General features: G+C 59.0%; 2 protein-coding genes across 2 annotated transcripts; one reads left to right on the top strand and one right to left on the bottom strand.

Moving 5' to 3' along the window:
• The first annotated feature begins 3787 nt into the window (after positions 1 to 3787).
• On the top strand, positions 3788 to 7235 carry HSPB7 (heat shock protein family B (small) member 7). The gene is made up of 3 exons (XM_019801954.2): positions 3788 to 4094; positions 4597 to 4730; positions 6008 to 7235. Exons 1-3 carry the CDS (start codon positions 3893 to 3895, stop codon positions 6185 to 6187), a joined length of 516 nt encoding a protein of 171 aa, XP_019657513.2. The 5' UTR covers positions 3788 to 3892; the 3' UTR covers positions 6188 to 7235.
• A 7459-nt stretch (positions 7236 to 14694) lies between these two features.
• SRARP (steroid receptor associated and regulated protein) lies at positions 14695 to 16551 on the bottom strand. Its single transcript, XM_002921425.3, has 2 exons — positions 16418 to 16551; positions 14695 to 15459 (listed from the first exon to the last, which is right to left on the bottom strand). Exons 1-2 carry the CDS (start codon positions 16449 to 16451, stop codon positions 15032 to 15034), a joined length of 462 nt encoding a protein of 153 aa, XP_002921471.1. The 5' UTR covers positions 16452 to 16551; the 3' UTR covers positions 14695 to 15031.
• Between the last annotated feature and the right edge of the window lie 236 nt (positions 16552 to 16787).

Genomic DNA, 16787 nt, shown 5'->3' with positions numbered 1-16787 from the left:
GGCCCCCGTTGAAGAAAGTGGAGTCTCAGAGGGGTGATGCTGCTTGTCCAAGGTCCCAGGGACTGAGGGGGCGAGCCAGAATTCCCAGCCAGGTCTGCGGACTCCAAAGCCTGCACACAGCTCCGCCGCCCACCTTGCTCAGGGGTGGGGAGGAGACCCATACGCCGGAGCAGGGGCCGTGACCTGGGGCATCACAGGCCTCTGAGGCCTGGGGAGGAACTCGCCCTTGATCTTCACGTTGGGCCCTCTAGCTCAGAGAACTCCTCCTCAAACCACAGTGCTTCTGAGTAAATGCAGGAGTCAGTCGGTCCTGCCCCGGCAGAGGGTAGGGGTGAGGGCATGAGGGGGAGGGAACAAGCATGCCAGCCACACGCCAGCCCCTTTATGTCTGCAGAAGTTCATCCCCCTGCATCCTTGTGAGTCAAGGGCAGCATCACCACGTGGCAGATGGTAGAGGGTCAGAGAGGTGTCGTGACTTCTCTAAAGTCCCATAGCGGAGGCTGACCCCCAACCTAGATGGTCTGGCTTTTCCCCTCCCCAGAGCTCCTCCAGCCCCTGCGGCTTTCATCAGTCAGGACAAGGGTGTGGGCACAAGGCAGAGGACTGGGGTCTTATGTCCCTTTTGGAAAGATTTGGGCAAGAGATTTGGGATAACTGCCCTCTCTCCCTCCCCCAGACAAAGCTCCTCTCTGAAAATCATGATGGCCCTTGGGTGACTTGCTAAAATCCTGGGACCCTGAGCCACCCTCTACCCCTGGATGCCCGGCCAAGTCCGTCCAAAATGGGAGCACGTGTGTATGTGGTGGGAGGCGGGGCGGGGCTGGGTGCTCTGCGTGGGCTGGGCCCACTGTCTCCTTGCCACCCCAACCTGGTGACTGTGTCCAGTAACAGGATAACTGGCTGCCCTGTTGACATCCCAAACTCCAGTCTTTGGCTCCGGGCAGCCGTGGGCTATAATCCCACAGCCGGCATCAGCTGCCCAGCAGGTGCCGCATGGCCACACCCTCACCTCCCAGCCCTGGGCACACCAGGAAACTGGGGAGAGGGTAGCAAAGTCCCCCCCGCCAAAGCCATTTTCCTGCATCAAGCCCCCGCAGCAGTGCAGGGTAAGAGCCGGCTTGATGCCAGCCCAGCTCTGTCGCCCCAACGGTCCTCCACCACTCGGAGCCTTGGTGTCCTCTTCTTTCCCGTGAGGAGAGCTGGGGAGTCATGGACGCGCTCCTCATTCATCATGACTCCCCGAGAGCCTAGAACAGGGCCCCCCACGTAGCAGGTGTTCAGTAAATGTCTGCTGAGTGATGAGCAGTTTCCAAACACTGGCCTGCAGGCTGGCTGTGTGGGGAGCTGATGGGGACAGATTCCCGGTCCCTTCCCAAGACCCCAAATCAGAATCTTGGGGTGCAGAGGGAAGAGTCTGTGTGTGTTACAAGTTCCCCAGGTGATGGGGATGCGCTGGCAGGATTGAGATTCGAGGCATTGGATAGAAGTTCCTTCTATCCCTGTGATCTGGAGGCAGAGCATGCCCAGAGACAGGGGAATAGCCTCCATGACCTTTTGAGGCCCCTCCTGGCCACTGAAGTCAGTAGATCCAGTACATTTATGGGCGATGCCTCAGGGAGAGGAGCAAGGGGAGGAGGAACGGTGGGCGGGGGTGGGTAACGGGATCTGACGTCCAGGAGCAGTGACTCAGGCCCTCAGCACCATGACAGTGTGTCTGCATTTAGCCACTGGCTCCTGTTTCCCTGGCGGGCGGGAGGCCTCTGGGCCCCCCACCCCCGCCCCTACCCTCTTCCCATCTTGCCTCGTGCTGGTCAATTCCTGGCAGCCCCATTGGAACCCCTCGGCCAGGATGGGTGACACCGGCCAGCAGGAACCCCCACTAGAATGGCAGACCCCTCTTGCTGCAGCCACCCCCCGGCTCCCAGCTGCATGCTGCCCCCACCCATAGACCACCAGGGCCAGTAATTACCCCTAGACGGAGCCCCTCAAGGATGGGGTTCTGTGGGAGCCAGAGAAAGGAAAAACAGCCCCCACCTTCAGGAGTCCCTGATCTCACAGGGAGGTGGGTGGACCCCTGCACCAAGGGAACCACCAGTCCGATGGGGAAGTGAGGACACGACAGAGAAGTCACAGACCCAGGAAGACCATGTCACAGTGCCAGGTGCTGGGGTGGGCATCTGGGCAGGGGCCCCTGTGTGGCTGCAGCAATCACTGAGGCCTTCCTGGAGGAGGAGGAATCAGAGCAGGTCTGGGCAGGAAGGGCAGGATTTGGAGAGAAGAGAAGAAACCCCACCCTGTAGCCTAGGCAGCGCCCACCGCCCAGAATAGCCTCCCTGCTTCATCCCCTGGCCCTGCACGATGTCAGTCCCGGCTCAGAGCCGTGGGTGTTCAGGGAAAGGCTTCAGGGACAGCCTGTCTCCATATGGTCAGGTACACCAGCCTCCTGGAGGGTTTTGTTTTGTTTTTGTTTTTAAAGATTTTATTTATTTGAGAGAGGGGGGGGAGAGAGAAAACAAGCAGGGAGCAGGGCAGGGGCAGAGTGAGAAGCAGACTCCCCCGAGTCTGAGCAGGGAGCCCGACACCTGGCTCGACCCCAGGACCCCGGGATCATGCCCTGAGCGGAAGGCAGACACTTAACTGACTGAGCCACCAGGTGCCCTTCCTGGAGGGCTTTGAATCAGACCCACCTGGTCTGAATCCCAGCTCGGCCCCTTACCTACGTGCAAGCCCCGCCCTCTCTGTGAGGCTCCGCTTTCCCCGCCCGTAAAATGGGAACAACGCCTCTTTCCCTGACCGAGCTGGGTGGGGATCAAATGGGGCGGTGCTGGAAAGCTCACAGCCAGGAGGCCATCCAGAAGTCAGAGCTAGAAGACGGTCTTCTGGAATTCTCCTTTTCCTTTCCCTGAAATCCCGCCTTCCATAGACCCAAGCATCTTCATTGAGTTGGGGGTCAAGCAGACAGTTCCCAGCAACATAACCTTCTAGACCTTGAAGGACAATTACCAAGTTATCTGCCCCCCTCCCCTGAGTCCTGGCCTAACCCCCACCCTGGCCTAAGGGCCGCCAGCTTCCTCCTCTTGGGGCCCCAAAATGCTCTGAGAGTGGGGGGAGGGCAAGCACAGAATCTGGGTCCCCGTGGGAGCGGGCAGGGGGACAGCTGCACATTCTACCGCCCCCCCCCCCGGGGGGGCTGTCTCAGTCCTTCCTAAGAGATGGTTGTAAACATTATCTGCCCTGAGGGAAGGAGTCTCTCACCTCACGCAGGGGACCGACAGATGGAGGTCCTCCACCCACCCCTAACTTCTGACCTGGCATCCCATGCTCTCCCCAGAGCCAGGCACTTGGGCCCCCGCTCACCTGACTGCCCACCCCCTAGATCCCCCCTTACCAAGGACTTGCACTATGGGGGAGAGGGGACAGGAAACAGAAAACCCTATTGCCAAGCAGCTTGCAGTCTGATGGGGGAGGCACAGTCCTTAGAGAGCAGCCCCCCACCCAGGGTGATGGGGGAGACAGAGACACCCCACACACAAGGTCCCGCAGCAGGCACGGGGGTCTGAGCAGCGAGGGGACAGGCTGCCCCCGGCCCGCTGCTGCAGAGGCCCCGGGCTGCAGTTATCGGCCTGGAATGCCGGGCTGTGAGCTCAGCCTGGGCCTGCGTGTGTGCAGGACTGTCAGCAGTGCCGCCTCACCGGAGAAGATTTCCAGCCCCCTCCGGGCCGAGGCGAGGCCTAAATTTAGCTAGGAGACAAGGGGCTGGCCCCAAGCCCAGGGACGGTCGGGCCTTATAAAGCACCGGCAAGCAGGGCCCAGCACGCTCCCCAGAGCCTGCTGCCCACACCCTCTCCTGTCCCCCTGCCCGCCTGGCCAGGGCCCGGCCGCCCGCCCGTGGATGAGCCACAGGACCTCCTCCACCTTCAGAGCGGAGAGAAGCTTCCATTCCTCCTCGTCCTCGTCCTCATCCTCGTCCTCATCCTCCTCAGCCTCCCGCGGCCTCCCAGCCCAGGACCCGCCCATGGACAAAGCCCTGAGCATGTTTGCCGAGGACCTTGGCAGCTTCATGCGGCCCCACTCGGAGCCCCTGGCCTTCCCAGGCAAGTTGTCCGGGCTCAGAGGGGAGATGCATGGGTAGGGGACCCCTGCTCCGGGGCAGCCGCCCAGAACAGGTGCAGCGCGACTATAGCCACATGTGGCCACCAGGACAGATGTGGCCACAGAGACAGATGTGGCCACAAGAACGGTTGTGGCCCCAGAGGTCAGCTCTGACGCCAATGGCCACACAGGGCCCGTGGCCAGGTCCTCGCTAGAGCCCTGGAGGACTGGACCGGGTTAAGGGGTGGGAGGCATCCCCCAGCCCCCAGGCCTGGGTGGGCTGCCCCACACAGTGTCACGCAGCCCACCTGTGCTAGGCGAGGCCCCATCCCCACCACGGAAAGGGCGGGCTGCCGGAGGTGAGGAGCTGTGGGCGGGGGGTTAGGAACAACAGCTGAGGGGGAGGTCAGCTGGGGGCCAGCCCCTTTCCCCAAGAGGAGCTAGAAACCCGGGTTCTAGAGGCAGGTGTGCCCGGGGCTCAGCTCACAGCAGCCTTCCCCACAGCCCGTCCCGGGGCGCCGGGCAACATCAAGACCCTCGGGGACGCCTATGAGTTTGCAGTGGACGTGAGTGACTTCTCACCTGAAGACATCATTGTCACCACCTCCAACAACCACATCGAGGTGCGGGCGGAGAAGGTGAGCCTGTCCACCCTGCCCGGACCCTGGTTCCACATCTGTACCCTCTGCCCAGTGTCCCCACTCCCATGCCCCTGCTGGGACCCCAGACCCTGACTAGTGCCCCTCTCCACCCCAACCTCCCTTGGCTGACTGGAGACCTTGCTCCTGTTACTGGTAGGCCGAGCAGCCTACCCATGGCTGCCTCACCCTGCCCCAAGGCACTGAGATCCTTTCTTTAGGAGCCAAGGGCTGCTGAGGGCACCGCAGCAGGAATGGGAGAGGGGTCGAGGGGTGGAGGAAGGGGGCACCTGAGGAGGTGAGGTGACGGGGGAGCCAAGAGGATGGAGATGGGTACTGAGTGGGGACAGCTTTTCTGGCAGGCATGTGGGTAGGTGGGGGGCTCCCCGGGGAGCTGGGGGGAAGAGTTCCCCCACGTGACACCCTTCGAGCCCCTTTTTCCACCCCCCCAGAGGTTCAGCCCCCATCCTGGATCCTTGAACGGGGCCCAAGGATGGGCAGAGGCCCTGCTGTTCAGGGTCAGACACACTCCAGACCCCACACTCCCTGCACCCATGGGGCTCAGGGTCACTGGGTCACTAGGGTCTCAGAGTTCCAGCTCCCAGGAGGCCTCTACTGGGGAGGAGGGTGTGGCCCCGCCTGACCAGGGGTGCTGCCTCCCAGAGGGCCACAGCCACCGCTGCCCAGCAGGGAGGATCTGTCCAAGGCTTCCTGCGGATGCTCCAGGGCCCGGCTTCCTCTCCTGAGCTCGGGAGCCTGGCTGCCCCGGCACCTCGGTCAGAGAAGCTGAGGACTGTGGGCACCAGGACCAGGGGGCAGCACATGCCAGCCTGCATCCCCCGCCAGTGACTCAGCCACCCCAGGCTCCTCTGGACACTATGTGCTGGCCAAGCTATGGGGGGAGGGGCCGCCCATCCAGCCGGGGTGGCGGACACCCCATGTGTCTGGGCATCCCAGAGGGCACGGCCCTGCTCTGAGCAGTCTTCTCTTTGTGGCTCTGGAGCTCCGGATTCTGCCACCGAGCTCCTCCCCCTCTGAGCTAGCCCCACCCAGCCCCTTGCCTCCCCCTTGGAAGCACTGGGGCTCCTCTGAGCACCTCTGTCGCTGTCCCGGCCATCACCCCCCGGGCCAGCCCCTCTGCACCTGAGACTAGAACTCCTTGGCATGGACATACAAGGGGCCTGGCTGGCCTGAAAGGAGGGAGATGGGGCTGTGGCTTGACCTGAGCAGGCCAGGGGTGAGGGGCACCCTGCCCTGACCCCTCACCCCTTCCCCAGCTGGCAGCTGACGGCACAGTCATGAACACCTTCGCTCACAAGTGCCAGTTGCCCGAGGACGTGGACCCCACTTCCGTGACCTCTGCCCTGAGGGAGGACGGCAGCCTCACCATCCGGGCCCGGCGCCACCCACACACGGAGCACGTCCAGCAGACCTTCAGGACGGAGATCAAAATCTGAAGGCCTCCCCCTCCCTGTCCCCTCCCACTCGCCCTCTTCTCCCCAACTGGCTTACCAGAGAAGTTTTCCTCACCCCTCATGACAGCTTGCAGGACATCTCAGCTCAAGTTCCAGGCCCTGAGGTGGGTCATCCCCCCCTGAACTGGGGTCTTCTGCTCTCCAGGGCAGGCCAGGGAAACTTTTGCCTCACCTGTGGCCCCCAGATTCCAGATGTGGCCTCTTTCACTTAATCCGGAATAAAGGGATTGAGATGGGAAAGGAAGCTCCCGGAGAACCCACTTTGGGGAAGGGGCACTGGGACAGGCAGGATCTCTAGGCAAGTAGTCTGCAGGACAGACGGGCAAATCCTTTGATCTCTGGGGTCTCTGCAGGGCAGGGGCAGAGGGGACAGGGATCTGGGACCCCCAGGGCAGGGGGGAGCAGGGGAGGCAGAAGCAGATTATTAGGCTGGGGTGCTGATCCAAGCAGAACTGCACAGGGAAGCCAGAGGGGACGGCCACGGGGGTGGGGGGGGGAGCTCCCCTCCACCACTCCCTGAGCCCCAAGCCAGCTGCAGGCTGCCTGCCGACCTGCTGCCCCCACCGGCCAGCTGCGCCAGGGCTGGGCCGCCCAGTGTCTGTATATAGATGGGGTTTTTCCAATATAGCCGGTTCGTGAGGAACTGTACAACACCCCTGCCCCCCTTACCCGCTTGTGCCCTCAGGCAAGGCCTAGCTGAGGGGTGGGGCTGGTCCTGCCTCCCACCTGGAGACCTGGGCTCCCGTGGCTGCCTCCCCTGCAGACAGGTCACCCAGCTGAGGTGGGAGAGACAGCACGGATGGGGCCTTGGGTCTTCAAGGTTGGACCCCAGCTTCTTGTCAATCTTCCCCTGCGGCCAGTCACCTCCCACATCCTTACCCCTTTTTAATCGATGAATCTATAGGGTTGGTGTGTGTATACACAACACACGTGCCCATGGTCATGTCCTTCAAATACTGAGCATTACCATTAGTGGAGGCCGAATTCAGCACGTTCTAAAATCAGATTTTACCATCTCTCTTTTTATCGATGGGGAAACAGAGTCTCTGAGCAGTTGAATGCCTGGCTCACTCATTAAAGGTTGGATCTGAACCCAGGCTGTGAAAGCTGCTCTCAAGCGCCCCCCACCCGCCTGAGCCCTGGGGGGTAGTGCCCCTCTTTCTGCCTCTCGTGGCCTCTGCACCCTGCCCCGCGTTGTCCTGCTGGAGACTGCCCAGATCACAGGAAGAGGCCCCAGCTCAGTTCCCTCCTAGTCTCCAGTCCAGGGCAGGGGACCTCCAGACTGCCTTCATCCTGGGGAGCCCCAGATACCCCCAGTGACACTGGCTCAGTCTCCAACATACAGAAGCAGGGGTGGGGGGGAGGGGTGGTTCACAGTAGCAGAGGCCCCCTGGGGGCAGGAGGTGGGGCCAGCTTCTCCCTCCTGCACCTCTTAGGTCAGTGTTCTATAGGGTGGCCTCTCACCCTTGCCATTCTGGGGCCCTTAGGGGATGACTGACTGGGCGGGGGGCGGGGGTGGAAGGGGGCATGGGAGGACCCGAGCATTGTACCCTGCACACACAATAAACAACAGAATCACAAACTTCTGGACATCACCTGCCTGAAGTTCTCAAACTTGGGATGGGGCTGGAGGCAGCCAGGGGGAGAAACCCCAGAATAAACTGACATGCCTTCCTTGAGATTTGGGGCCCGGGAAGGCCGTTCAAGTACATTTCAAGGACCTCACAGAAATGTGGGTGTCCTTTGGCCTCCTCCCTTGGCTCCCAGACCCACCAGAGCAGGAATCCCAGAATTGTTTCCCTGAAAAACCTTGCAGTGCCTTCTCTTCTAACTGCCAGCCCCTGCTACCACATGCCAGGCACTGTCGCAGGCACTGGGACACCAAAGGCGGGCCAGCTGTCCTTCGTCGTCGTCGTGTCGCCTGCCCTCTTGAAGCCCATCGTGTGTGAGCACCAGACTGGCTGAGTGACTGGCTCAGGGTCGCACAGACCCAGCGGCAGGGCAGGGCTGAACCCTGGCTGCAGGGGCTGGCCGGGTCAGGGAGTCTGGGTGCGCTCTGGAGGGACCCCACCCCCAACACCACGAGGCGCTGCTGAAACCGGAGCGTCAGGCGCTCCCCAGAGCAGGTCGGGCTGCAGGAGGGAGGAGGGGAGGAGGGGAGGAGAGGGGAGAGGGGGCGCGGTATTTCCAGCCTCCGTGACTCACTGATTCCACTGGGCTATTTGCAGCCCCGAAACTCATCGGCGCGGGGGATTGGGGGTGGAGCCGGGCCAGCTTCCCGTTCTTCGTCGACCCGCACCCAGGGTCAGGCTCACCTTGGCTTTCCGACCCCACCGATGCCCCTCCCTGGGTCGCGAAGGGGGCGGGGCTGGGCGGCGGGCAGCCCCGCCTGGGAAACCTGGCAGCTCCCCACAAGTGGCCAGTGGGGCCGAATACGCCCCACCGCCGGCCCCAGCAGCCCTCTCCCCAGACCGAGGTTTCATGAGATGAAGATTTCACGGGGGACAGAGCAGAAGCTGTGTCTGAGAGAGCCCTCCCACCAAGGTGACCCTACGGGGGAGGAGGCGGGGAGATGGAGACGGCAGGCCCTCTTTCATCGGCTCCGCCCCCTGGGCGCCTGGGCTGGCCCAGGCGCTTTGTCTCCCTGGGCCCCCCACCCTTTCCAGGCTAAATATAGGCCTGGCTGCAGGCCCTGTGCCCCACCCCCACCCCGTGAAGAATAATTTTAGCAGCCCCATTCATTGAGCGCCTAGTGTGTGCCAAGCATACTGCTCGTCCCCACAATAATTCTGCAAGGTAGGTACCAAGGAAGTTCAGAGAGGTCAAGCAACTGGCCCAAGGTCACCCAGCTTGGACGTGGCATGGCTGGGATTTGAATTCTTGTCTATGGCTCTAGAAAGTCGGCTCTAGAAAGTCCTCTCTAGAAAACCCGAATCAGTCCCTCCCCCCTTCCCCCCCCAACACAACACCATTAGAGGGTTAAGTCAGCTCCCCTGCCCGTATCCCAGCATTCTGTACAGGGAAGGCAAATTGTAAGTCTTATATAGTTTTTGGAGTGGGCCGGGGCAGGAGGGCAGGGGAAGTTGAAAAGATGCAACCTTCCAGGGCTGGAGACCTGAGAGAAGGTCCAGGTCAGGTGGTGCCAGAGACCCTGAAGGGTGCCAAGGACCTAGAAAGTCCCTCTCATTCAGGCCCAAAGCCGCCTCCTCCAGAAAGCCTTCTAGAGCTCCCAGCTCAGGGGCACAGACAAAGGCCCAAAGAACCCCAGGCCCAAACTGTGTTCAAAAGAAACTGAAACTCAGATGAAAGCAGGGCTTGCCTGAGGGTGAGGGCAGACCCTGGGGCCCACCCACTTGGTTGGCCGGCCCTGTCCCCTTAGGGAGTCACTTCAAACTCCTCTGGGTCTGGTGGGGAAACTGAGGCTCAGGGAGGGCTAGAGCCTTGTCCAGGGTCACACAGAAGTCAGTGGCAGAGGTGAGATGAAGACCCGGGCCTCCAGAACCTCAGGCCAGCGCATGGCTTCCAGACCAACCCTCTTCATGCCCATGGCCACCTTTCCGTAGCCCAGAGGTAACGCCCATCTCCCACAGTGTGCACCCCCTCATCTCCGTTCTCCCCAGTGTCCTCAGATCCTAGTTCCGCAGGGGCGGAAGGTGCCTTATTCTCCTTTCTTGCTCCCAAGTCTGGCACGGGAAGGGAGCTAAGTGCGTGTTCGTAGGGTGTTTTGAAAAGCTAGCAAGCCTCAATAAATAGTGGAGGGTCAGCATAGACTCTGGAGCTGCACGCCCTGGGTTCGAATCCTGCCCCTGCTGCTTCTGAGCTGTGCAATCCAATCCCTCTGTGCCTCATTTATCCCATCTGCCAGTGGTGCTAATGGAATCCATTGCCAAGGTTTTGTAATGCGTGTAAAGGGTTTGGCACGTGGGAGCTGACTGGAGCTCAAGTATGCCACGCCCGAAAATGCCCAGTAGGGCTCAGCTACTGTGACTTCATTCAGATGCGGATCCTGACCTCCCCACCTTCACCCACACTGTCTGGGGCTCCCTCGAGGCCAAGACTCAGGCGGAGGACAGAGGAGCTGCCTCTCCATGAAAAGCAGGTAAGGGCAGAGCTAAAAGGTCCCTTGGCCATCTCAGAAGATCCTGTCTGGGCCCTGGAGGTGGAGGTGGGGAGAGAGAAGCCTCTGGAAACTTTAGTTTCCTCATCCCAGAGACAAAGATCAGGAACTGCCCTCCCAGGGCTGCTATGAGGAACCAGAGAGCAACAGTGTTTTAGTATATGCTCAATAAATGCCTAACTCTTGTTAAAATGGGCTTGTTTTCTAAACAAGGAAAGCCAAGGTTCCATCCCCCAGGCGCTGTCCTCACACAGCAGAGGATCCTGGGGCAAACGGTGACTTGAGTCTGCAGGAATGGTGCCCAAGGCAGGAGCCTCTGGGCAGGGGAGGGAGTGTTATTTACTGTCAGCACAGCTGGGCCATCCCACACCTGGCCTGGGGCTCACAGTGACCAGCCAGCTGGGCCAGTCCCCAGTTCTCCAAGGCCTGGACCCAGCGACAATCTTTCATGGGAGTCTGGGGGCTACTAGACTGGGTGCGGGCCCTCTGGGCACAAAGCAGCACTGCTGGCGCTAAGACCCCCGGAGGAGAGGGTAGGACAGCAAATCTGCACCTTCTTTCCATCTTTAGGAGTCCTTCCCTCCCTCCCCTCCTTTTTAAAAAATGTAATGTATTTTTTTTTAAGATTTCTTTAGGGGCACCTGGGTGACTCAGTCGGCTAAGCATCTGCTTCTGGCTTGGGCCATGATCTTGGGGTCCTGGGATCGAGTCCCTCATCAGGCTCCCTGCTCAGCGGGGAGTCCACTTCTCCCTCGCCCTCTGCCCCTCCCCCCACTCATGCTCTCACTCTCTCAAATAAATAAAAAAATCTTAAAAAGAATAGATTTATTTATTTATTTTAGAGGGGGAGAGAGAGAGAGAATGAGACAGGGAGGCGCAGAGGGAGAGAGAGAATCTCAAGCAGACTCCCTGCTGAGCACAGAGCCTGACCCCAGGCTCGATCCCATGACCCTGAGATCATGACGTGAGCCGAAACCAAGAGCCGGATGCTCAACTGACTGAGCCACCCAAGCTCACAGGTGCACCATCTCCCCTCCTTCTCACACAATTCTCCACCACCACCTGTCATATATAGACACTTTAAGGTATTGGGGACACAGTCCTGATGAAGCATGGTTGCCAACCTGGAAATGCATTTACTTACACTTTAATTCACTGGTTCAATAAAGTATTTTATTGATTGATTGATTCATTCATTCCTTCAACAGAATTTTTCTGAGTTCCTACAGTATGGTTGGTAGGCAAAGCTCTGAAGTCAAACTACCTTAATTTCACCCCTGGCTCTGCTACTCGCTAGCTGTATGACCTTGGGCCAGAGCTTTCCCTACCTGAGCCTCAGTTTCCACATCTGTGAAGTGGGAGAGTGCCTCACAGGATTGTGGGTGGAGAGACGAACTGAGCTCTCTCCTCCCCCTGTGAGCTCCATCTCAGGGAGGGCTCTGCTCACCTGTTCAGCCCCACACGCCCTCTGCACCATGTCAGGCCCTAGGCTGGGTCCTCGTCAAGCCATTTGCCCATTGAACAAATGTGAGCACAGTGCCAGCTGCAAGGCTCAGGGTCATGATGCCGTGGCTCACAGGTGTGGAGTCACACTGCCTGGGGTTTGCATTTGGGCTCTGCCTCTTTCCTCACCTGCAAAATGGCAATAAAAGTCGTAGCCACCTCTCTGGTCTGGTGTGAGAGGAACACAGGTGGGGTGTGGTGCATATGAAAATATACGTCGTTGTGGGGCACCTGGCTGGCTCTGTCAGAGAGCAGGTGGCGCTTGATCTCAGGATCGTGAGTTCAAGCCCCATGCTGGGTCCAGAGTACTAAAAAACAAATAAATAAACTTAAAAAAATGTAGAGATATATGTACACACATATATACATATAGTCATTATGGGGACGAAGTGGGTGTTGGTTAGAATGAAGTTTGGCTTTTGGAAGCATGGACCCCACTGGGTGGCAGGCCCAGGACTCAGTGCCCTCCCAGCCAGGCCAGGACACAGTGCCCTCCAGTCTGATGATAGGGCGACACCTGCTGTTACAAAGCTGCATGTGCAGCCACAGGCCCACCCTCCTTACCGGCCTCAAACTCCCTTTGCAGCTGCGTCTTTGGGCTCTTCCAGTCCTCAGCCGCGGGAGGAGAGAGGAGGGACAGATGTCATCCAGATTACTGTGTCACCACCTCTCTAGACCAAGTCGCCACCCCCCTTTGTCTGGCTTGGGGCGCAGCCTCCTAAGCTTCCCACCCCCTCCTGCACCCCCACCCTTGCCTTCTGGTCCCAGCACAGGAGTTGGGGAAGTTTCGTTTTGTTTTGAAGTAAGTGCTACGCTCAACCTGGGGCTTGAACTCACGACCCCAAGATCAAGAGTCACATGCTCAGGGCTCCCGGCTGGCTCAGGAGAAGAACATGCAACTCTCAATCTCGGGGTATTGAGTTCAAGCCCTGTGATGGGTGGAGAGATTACTTAAATAAATACATACATAAATAAATAAACAAATAACTAAATAAACTTTTTTTAAAAAGTCACATGCTCTACCCACTGAGCCAGCCAGGTGCCCCTACAGGAACTTTTTTTTTTTTAAAGATTTTATTTATTTATTTGTCAGAGATCGAGACAGCCAGCGAGAGAGGGAACACAAGCAGGGGGAGTGGGAGAGGAAGAAGCAGGCTCATAGCAGAGGAGCCCGATGTGGGGCTCGATTCCACAACGCCAGGATCACGCCCTGAGCCGAAGGCAGACGCTTAACCGCTGTGCCACCCAGGTGCCCCAACAGGAACTTTTTTAAAAAAATAGGTCTGAGCATGTCACTCTCTGCTTACAATTTCCAACAGAATGTATCTTAGAATAAAATCTAAAGCCCTCGTCATGGCCTGCAAGACCTCACATGATGAGGTCCCTGCCACTTCTCCGGCCGCTGTCCCGTGTGCACATACACACGTTGTCTTCCCCCAACTGGAGAATAAGCTCCTCCAGGGCGGGGCCTTGTCTGTCTTATCACTGCTCCAGCTGGGGGTCTAGTCCAGAGCCTGGCACACAGCGGGTGTCCAGTAAATACTGAGTGAATGGATGAATATACTCCAGCCAGACCGAATGACTCTGGTCCTTCTTCCTGGAACACTCCCCACCCCCGTTCCCTTGCCTTTGTGTGGCTCACTCGCTGGTCACATCTTAGTCTAGACATCACGTCCTGCAGGAAGCCCTCCCTGATCTCCTTTCCTCAGAGTGGGCTGGACACCCTCCTCCAGCCCCGCATTACTCTGTACGCCCTTACTCTTGCCCCCCCCCACCCCCACCCAGGCCGTGGGCTTCCGGAGGACTGAGGTATGGTTGTTCTCTCTGGATCCCCTTTGCCTGGGAGAGAGTCCACCGAGCACATCCGTGTACCCCAGCTCCCTAATCTGTGCTTTCTCACATAGGCCCTGCAAGGCTGTCGCTCCCCTGGCACAGAGCAAACGGCCAATACACCTTAGCTACTGGAGTTTGCAGGAAACTAGTAAAATAGTCGTTGAATAAGTAAGTGAGCCTTCAACAATTTTGTTTCAGAGAGGGAGAGGGAGAGAAAGTTAAGCAGGCTCCCTGCCCAGCATGGAGCTGCCACAGGGCTCAATCTCACGGCCTTGAGATAACGACCTGAGCGGAAATCAAGAGTCAGACACTTAACCAACAGAGCCACCAGCCGCCCCGAACATTCAACAGTTTTAAGGAGAAAGCCTAGAGATATGCTTCTGCACAACGTCGTGCACCTCAGACCTACACACAGCCTCACACACACGCCAGTGACCCCGCTTCCCGCTGGGTAGCGCGACGGCCCTGTGAGAAAGGGACACCCGGCCCTGGTACCTCTAGGGGCGTATGAGCCTGGTCTGCTGTAGCGACTCGGGAACTGGGCGCTCCTGTTTGTACCTGTTCCAACATGACCCCCATTACCGTGCGGAGCCCCTCCCGTGCCCTCTCGAGAAGCAGGTCCCCTTATTTCCCATTATGGATCGCCAGGTCCCACCTGCCCCCCTGAATTTCCCCACCTGGTGTTGGGGCCTCCCAGGGACCCACACACTTGCACGAGAGCCAGGATAGCGGCAGACAACTCATGGCCCCTGCCCGTCGCCCTGGGGCGTCCTGGCCCTGCTCAGGTCTGCCCCTGATGTTCACAGTGCTGGCTCCTTCTCGTCTTTTAGATCATACCTTGTTACCCGCTCAGAGGCCTTTCCCACTCGCCGTATCAGAAAAGCTCTTTGCCCCCATTACTCCCCATCCTGCACCCCATTTCAGCTCCTACACAGCACTCGTTCCATCACTGTTCAAAATCATCTTTATTTATTTGGTTCCTTATTTAACCCTTCCCCTCACCCCCACCCACCGCCCCAAGGATAAGCGCCAAGGACGCTGTGGTGTCTTCCCTAGTACTCGGCAGAGCCTGGCATGCAGAAGTTGCCCTATTAGGATTTGCTGTAGGAACAAATTGGTCTCTTTCCAAGCGCAGGTGCCTTACCCTGCTTCTAGTGAAAGGTGAGCAAAGATAAGGAGGAGGAAGGAGGAGACCTTTGAGTGTGTACTTGGTGGCCGTTTCAGATGTCCTTGATCGATCTAATGCTCTTCCTTGGCTCCGGCATAAAGACTCCTGCTTGGCTGGGGAAGGGGGCTGGGGCTTTGGGAGCTGCAGCCCCCCAGCTCTTGAGCCGGCCCTGCCAACCCCCTCTTCCACGGCCAAGCTCTTCCAGTTACTCTGCCTGCCCACAGACGCAGGAGGAGAGGGCTTTGAGCGAGCCGATGACCGTGCCCCAAGCTGAAGACCTTGAGGGCACAATCTTCAAGGGGTTCCCCTTGGCTTCAGGAGCCTCCTGGGGGACCCGTGGGCTGACTGGGGAGGAAGCTGGGGCCAGCGTCCCTCTGCGGGGTGGCAGGGTCCCCCCGGTGTGGGCCAGGCGCACGCCACCCAGAGGGGCCTCCTGAGTCAGGTGGGGCCGGTTTTCTCCGCAGAACAAGATATAGGTCTTCATCGGAGGAGTGACAGGTCCTAGATGAGGACCGGGGGCTCTGGGTGGTGCCGGGGGCGCCACCAGGGAGAGCTGTTTGCCACGAGCACAGTCGATAACAAAAGTTAGGTGAGCGGCGGGGATGGCCTTCTGATGGCAGGCCAGCTTCTCCCCTGGAAGGAAGGAGGAGACCAAAGGCTGGACTTAGCATAGTGGAGTGTGGTTTCATTTCACTCACTTCTTCCCTCCCTCCGCCAGGGTTTCACTGCCCATTTGGTTGACTCACAAAGATGGGAAGGGAGTGAGTCTAAGAGCACAGATTTCAGCCTCAGGGAGACCTGGGTTGGAATCCCGGCATCCCCCTCTCTGCCATCTGCCTTTGGGAGCACAACCCCGGGCATCAGGGCTCTGTGCTGTGCCCATGGGGACTCTGGTGCGCTGGAGGAGGCTGGGGGTCCCCGAGACTCTGCATTTTTAANAGAACGTCCCATGGGGACTCTGGTGCGCTGGAGGAGGCTGGGGGTCCCCGAGACTCTGCATTTTTAACAAGCTCCCAGGGAACGCCAGTGCTGCTGGTCCACGGACCGCACTGTTGAAGTAACAAGGTCCTCGAGCAAGAGGAATTTCCTGCCACTTTTTACGGACAAGGCAGCAGAGGCTCAGCCTGTGCAAAGGTGGTCCTCAGGGAGCACCACGCTGCTCTCCCCTCCCCCACACAGCCTCGCCCCTAGCCTCGGAGCCCACCGGTAGTGCCCGGGGGCCGTCTGTCCTGGGCAGCCCTGCAGTCGTGCTTTTGTACCCTCCCGACCCAGCTCAGGGAGAAGCCATGAGCCAACTGATCGACGTATCAGTGAAGCGAGTGTCAAACCATCTCCGTGTGAATCCAGAGCCTGGACTCTGAGTGAACTTCTCGAGTTACCCAAGGAACAAATTCTCTTCACTACGTGCTCTTCCTCATGACACAGGCTTGGAAGGAAGCTCGAGTTCTGGTTGGGTTGTTAACACACAGAATCATTGAAGCCCACCACCCATGGCTTGAGAATCCCGCAGCTCCGGGGCAGGTGTCTGCCCTCCTCAGCCCCACCCCGGCTGGTCTCTCTGAGGGCCTGAGGCCCCTGTGCCACTTCTTACCTGGGCTGGTCTCCAGATCTGTCTCAAGGCCCATGACTCTGGGGCTGGCTTGTTGGTCGCTGGGGTCTTCTGAGGGGGTCACCGCTCTTGCCACAGTGGCGAACTTCTAGCTCTGGGAGGAGGAGAACTTCTCAGCGGCCTCTTCCAGGATGTAGCTCCCCACCCAAGGACCAGACCTTTTATATTTACCAGACCGGATCCGGATCTGCTGAGCGAATTCCACCGGGAGCCACAGGAACGGGCCTGGGGCGGCTAGGGGATGGCTTTGATCAACAGGGTTATGTCAACAGAATTGTTGTCAGGTCACTGGGAGGCTGTTCTAGCAAACAGACACGATTTTCTTTCCACTCCAGCCACTTCCTACCTGTTC

Source organism: Ailuropoda melanoleuca, chromosome 11, assembly GCF_002007445.2.
Source record: "Ailuropoda melanoleuca isolate Jingjing chromosome 11, ASM200744v2, whole genome shotgun sequence".
NCBI classification, from domain to species: Eukaryota; Metazoa; Chordata; class Mammalia; order Carnivora; family Ursidae; genus Ailuropoda; species Ailuropoda melanoleuca.
This window is presented reverse-complemented; position numbering and strand designations above follow the sequence as displayed.